The sequence below is a fragment of the Penaeus monodon genome, chromosome 39 (assembly GCF_015228065.2).
Source record: "Penaeus monodon isolate SGIC_2016 chromosome 39, NSTDA_Pmon_1, whole genome shotgun sequence".
Taxonomy (NCBI): Eukaryota; Metazoa; Arthropoda; class Malacostraca; order Decapoda; family Penaeidae; genus Penaeus; species Penaeus monodon.
Window position 1 is genome coordinate 25,606,781 of NC_051424.1, and position 5,679 is coordinate 25,612,459.

A 5,679-nucleotide genomic window follows, 5' to 3' on the forward strand; every position below is an offset into this window, starting at 1 on the left:
TTACGTCCCCCTCCCTCTTTCTCACTCTTACCTTCCCCCACCCTCTTTCTCCCTCTTACCTTCCCCTACCCTCTTTCTCCCTCTTACCTTCCCCCTCCCTCATTCTCCCTCTTACCTTTCTCCCCTCCCTCCTCCCCTCCCTTCCCCTCCTACGAGATAATCCGGAACAGTCAATAAGTGACCGCTGACTGTGACCACATGTTGCCTGCTGGTCACACCCTTCTTTACTCCCACGTGTGTGTGTGCGTGCGTGCGTGCGTGCGTACGTGTGTGTGTTTATGTCTGTCTATATAAATGTATCTATATCTTATTTGTTGTTGTATAGGCCAACACGTATTTTTTGTGGTTGTAGTATATATATTTGTCTATTTGTGTCACATTTAAACCTATCACTTCCATGGTTTGTGTTTGAGCTTGATTATATTTATTAATTTTGTTTTGTTTGTTTCTTTACAGGTGAGTTGATGTGGTCACGATAGATTGAATATCGACAAAAAAGGGACGGGAGGCCATGGTGAGATATTTTGATTTTTTTTGTATATTTTTTGTTTGATTTTGCTATATATATAAGGTTTTTAAAATTCGTTTACTTTTATTCCAAATGGAAATACGGAGCTGGTCCATGTTTGCCGTTTTGGCTGTATTCATTTATGCATTTATTCATATTTTAATTCTGTCGCTCCTCGTGTTCCGTTGCAATAAACCGGAGTGATGGAGAGAGAGGGACGGGGGGGGGGGGGGCGCAGGGAGGGAGGAAACAGTGAATGAAAGAATGACTGAATAAAATGAATGAATGAATGAATGAATAAATAAATGAATGGAGGAAAAAATGAGGGAAGGGGGGGAGGGAGGGATGGAGAGAGAAAGAGTTAGGGAGAAAGAAAGAAAGTGAGTGAAGAAGGAAGGAAAGCAAGGAGGAGGGAGATAGAGAAAAAAAAGAGAGAGGGAGGGGGGAATAAAAGGGAAGGGCAAGGGGAATTTGCAATTTGTTGGGGGAAAGAGGGGACGGGGGCAAGGACTGCAAGAGGAGACGGAGGATAAAGAAAGGGAAAGATGTGGGGAAGAGAACGAAAAGAGGAGGAGAACAAAAAGACAGAGATAGAGAAAAAGAAGAAAAAAATGATAGGAAGAAGAGTTAAGAGAATAAGAAAGGGGGAGACAAAAGATAACAAAGTAAAGACAAAGTCAAGACAAAAGATTAAGGAAGAGAAAGAAAAAAAGGGGGAAGGGAGATGAGGGGGGGGGGGAGGGGGGGGAAGAGGGAGGAGGGAAGGGGGAGGGGGGGGGGGGGGGAAGGGGAGGAAAGAAGGGGGGGGGAGAGGGGGGTGAAGGGGGAAAGGGGGGAGGGAAAAGGGGGAAAAAAAAAAGAGGAGGGGAAGGGGGAAGGAAAAAGGGGAAGGGAAAGGGGGGGGGGAGGGGTGGGCTTTCCTTTGGTGACAAATTGCCCATAAATCCTTCCTTTCCCCCTCGAGTCGTCCGCTCTTTTCTCTCGGCCACCTCGCTTGGGTCAATCACGGGGGAGAGGGGGAAGAGGCAGGGGATTTAAAGGGGAGGGGGGTAGAGAAAAGGGGTTTTCAAAGGGGGAGGGATTTAAAAGGGGGTGAGTGGTTTAAAAAGCGGAAGGGTTTTAAATGGGGAAGGGAGGGGGTTTAAAAGAGGTAGGGGTTTAAAAGGTAGGGAGGGAGGGAGGGGGGAAGCTAGCAGGTGCCTTATGGGTCTTTTTGTTATTTTTGGTTATGTTTGTTTGTTTGTGTGTTTTGTTTTGTTGTTGGTTCAGTGGTTTTAATAATCAACAATTTTTATCACGTTTTAAAACGCTGTTTTTCTTGCTCTGGTTTTTGTTAATGTCTTGAAAAAAAAAGGGAAAGGGAAGAGAGAGGGAAAATTTGGGGAAAATTGTATTGAATAAAGGATCGGGGGGGGATAGAGAGACTGATAGTGTGTGAGTGAGGGGTAATGGAGAGAAGAGAAAGAGTAGAGATACATGGAGGAGAGAGAGAGAGAGAGAGAAGAGAGAGAGAGGAAAGAGAGAGGAGAAGAGAGGAGAGAAAGAGAAGAGGAGAGACTGGGAGAGATAGAAAAAAGAGAGGACTGGAGGGGGAGATAGAGAGGGAGAAAAAAGAAGAGACATGGGGGGAGAGATAAGAAGAGATAAGAAGAAATAGAGAGAAGATAGGAAGAGAGAGAGAAAGGAGAGAGAGAGTAGAGAAGAGATAGGGAAAAATAAGAGAGAATAGAGAGGGGATAAGAGAGAGAAGAGAGAGAGAAGAGGAGAGAAAAGAGAAAAGAAAGAGAAAGAAAAAAAGAAAGAAAAGAGAAAGAGAGAGAGAGGAGAGAGAAAAGAGAGAGAGAAGAGAGAGAGAAAGAGAAGAGAAGAGAGAGGGAGGGGGGGGGGGGACAACCGCAGACGCAAGAGACGAGAGAAAGAGTAGCGGGGGAGAAAAGAAGAGGAGGGGGGAAAGTTGTGTGGGGCAGCAGACAAAGACCGGCAGAATCGGGTGTCAAGCCATCCTCCTCCCCTACCCCCACCATCTCCCCATACTCTCCTAACGTGTCATGTTCACAGGCGCCGCGTGTGTGTTCCTCTGTGTCACCCGTGTTTGTTGTCACACGTCGCCGGTCACTGGATCTCTCTCGCGACCCGTCTACTTCTCTTTCCCTTTCTCACCATGCACTCGCTCACTCACTCACTCACTCACTCGCTCACTCACTCACTCACTCACTCACTCACTCACTCACTCACTCACTCACTCACTCTCTCGCTTACTCGCTCACTCTCTCTCTTTCTCTCATTCTTTCTCTCTTTCTCTCATTCTTTCTCTCTTTCTCTCATTCTTTCTCTCTCTCTCCATTTTTCCCCTCTCTCCCTCCCTCTTCCCCTCCCCCCCCCCCCCCCTTTCTCTCTCTCTCTCTCTCTTCTCTCTCTCTCTCCCCCCTCCTCTTTTCTCTCTCTCTCTCTCTCTCCTGCTCTTCCTTTTTTTCCTCTCTTTTTTTTTTCTCCCCTCCCTTCTCTTTCTCTCTCTCTCTCTTTTTTCTTTCTATCTCTCTTTCTTTTATTCTTTCTCTCTCATTCTTTCTATCTCTCTCTCATTCTCTCTCTCTCTTTCTTTCCTCTCTCTTCCTTCCCCCCCTCTCCTCTTTTCCTCGTCTCTCACTTCCCCCCTCCCTCTCCCTCTCTCTCTCTCCTCTTCTCTCCCCTCTCTCCCCCTCCCCTCCTTTCCCCTCTCTCTTTGTTGTCTTTTGTTTTTTTTTTTTTTTTTTCATCTCCCCTAAACTGTCTCTTTCCAAATATATTTGATTTATTTTTATACGTCGTTTCACCTTTCCCTCTATCCCTCCTCCTTCCTCTCATGTTACCTCCTTCCCCTCCCTTTCTCTTTTCCCTTCTCTCTTCCCCATTACTGTTGTGGTGATGGGCTGACGAATGAATATATTATTTTATTTATGGGGTTATTTATGACAACATTTCCCTCTAAGCGGGTGAGTGATCGTGCCGACTTTTTCGAGTTTATTTATTAATTAACATGATGTTCTAGGGACCTTTTTTTAAATTGAATTTCATATTTCATATTTGATGTCCAAAGGGTTAGTTTTTAATTTTGACGTTTATTGTTCACAGGGGAAAAATGATCATGCGAGAGGAGGGTCGTATCTGCACCACTTTTAATCCACCCCTTTCCTCTTTTCTCTTTCTCTCTCTCTTTCTCGCTCTCTCTCTCTTGCTTTCTCTCTCTCTCTCTCTCTTCTCTCTCTCTCTCTCTCTCTTGCGCTCTCTCTCTCTCTCTCTCTCTCTCTCTCTCCTCTCTCTCTCTCTCTCTCTCTCTCTCTCTCTCTCTCTCTCTCTTCCTTGCTCTCTCTCTCTCTCTCTTCCTTGCTCTCTCTCTCTCTCTCTTCCTTGCTCTCTCTCTCTCTCTCTCTCCCTCTCTCTCTCTCTCTCCCTCTCTCTCCCTCTCTCTCAGTCTTTCTCTCCTTCCCTCCGTCCGTCCTTCCTTCTCTCCCCTCTTCCCCTCTCCTCTCTCCCGCCCCTTCTCCCCTTTCCCCTCCCCTCCCCCTCATTGACCCTCCGTCCCCTTCCTGACCTTCACTCTAGCTCAGTTGTCAAATCACCCTGTTTTTTAAGGGTGTGGGAAAATACACAGCTGGCTTGTTGCTCACTTGTGGATTCATCCCAGGGTCGAGGTTTTTCGTGATTTTTGGTTGTTTGTTTGTAATTGTTTTGGTGGTGCCGTTTCGTGTTTGACGGACGGTAGTGTCCTCTCTCTCTCTCTCTCTCTCTCTCTCTCTCTCTCTCTCTCTCTCTCTATCTTTTCACTCTCTCTTTCTTTTCTCTCTCCTCTCTCCCCTCTCTCTCCTCTTTCTCTCCTCTCTCTTTCTCTCTCTCTCTCTTTTTTTTCTCTCTCTCTTTCTTCTCTCTCTCTCTCTTTCTCTCTTCTCTCTCTCTCTCTCTCTTTCTCTTTCTCTCTCTTTCTCTTCTCTCTCTCTTTCTCTCTCTCTCTCTCTCCCCTCTCCTCTCTCTTCTCCCCTCTCGCCTTTTTCTCTCTCTCTCTCTCTCTCTTCTCCCCTCCTCTCCCTCTCCCCGTCTCTCTCTTCCCCCCTCCCCTCTCCCCCTCCCCCTTTTCCCCCCCCCCCTCCCCTCCCCCCCCTCCCCCCCTCTCTCTCTCTTTTAAGGGTATTTTTGGCATAGGATGTCTGTCTTTCGTTATTGTTAGTGTTATTGTTGCTGTTGTTGTTACTGTTGTTAATATTGTTATAATTTGATCGTTTGTGTAATAGTGTTGTTCATATTATTATCATCGTATCTGTATTACTATTTTAACGTTAATTACCATCATCGGTTTTCTTTTTGTTGTAGTCATTGTTGTTGTTTTTATGTGCTGTTATTAGTGTCATAATTTAAAGATAAATTGGTTATATATTTTTCGTTGCATTAGTATGAGTAGCTGTGTTGATAGAATGATTGTGGTGTTACTATTATGAGTTTTCTTTGTTGTATTATTATTATTAGTAGCAGTAGTAGCAGGAGCAGCAGCAATAGTAGTTGTGGTAGTAGTAGTAGTAGTAATAGTAATAGTAGTTGTAATAGTAGCAGGTGTATTAGTAGTAATAGTAATTGTAAGTGTATTAGTAATAATAGTAATTGTAAGTGTATTAGTAATGTTAGTAGTAATAGTAGTAGTAATGTTAGTAGTAATAGTAGTTGTAATAGTAGTAATAGTAATAGTAGTAGTCATAGTAGTAGTAGTAGTAATAGTAGGAGGGGGAGGAGGAGTAATAGAAGATACAGTATTGATTCCCCTCGTATTGATTACGCTTATATTCTTTGTATTGGCATTAGTCACCACAACTTTCCGATGTATGGTTTCTCCTTGTCACCCCCGCAACTCATTCTTCCCCCTCACTTTGACCTTTGACCTCTCTGAATGACCGCGAACGTGACCCATGGTCTGACGTCATCGCCGCCGCTCCGTCTGAAGTCTGTGTGTGTGTGTGACCTTGTTTCTGGGAAAGTCGATAATGACCTTTGCCTCATTTTTACAGCGTCGTTTATAATTGCCTCGCGTACGAAGGTAATTTGGCCCGGGGTGACTGTGTGCGGGCGCGGGTTGTCATTGGGGGTTTATGGCGTTTGAAAGGGGGAGGAGGGAGGGGGGGGGAGAAATTTATGGAAGGGTTTTTTTT

At 45.1% G+C, this 5,679-nt stretch overlaps 1 protein-coding gene across 1 annotated transcript in view; it reads left to right on the forward strand.

Annotated features, from left to right (window-relative positions):
* Nucleotides 1-708, forward strand: part of LOC119597520 (ubiquitin carboxyl-terminal hydrolase 31-like) — a 100,813-nt gene extending 100,105 nt beyond the window's left edge. Inside the window, exon 3 of the mRNA XM_037947098.1 lies at nucleotides 457-708. Within this exon, the coding sequence (XP_037803026.1) occupies nucleotides 457-465 (9 nt within the window). The 3' untranslated portion in view covers nucleotides 466-708. The remainder of the gene's footprint in view (nucleotides 1-456) is intronic.
* The last annotated feature ends 4,971 nt before the right edge of the window (nucleotides 709-5,679 follow it).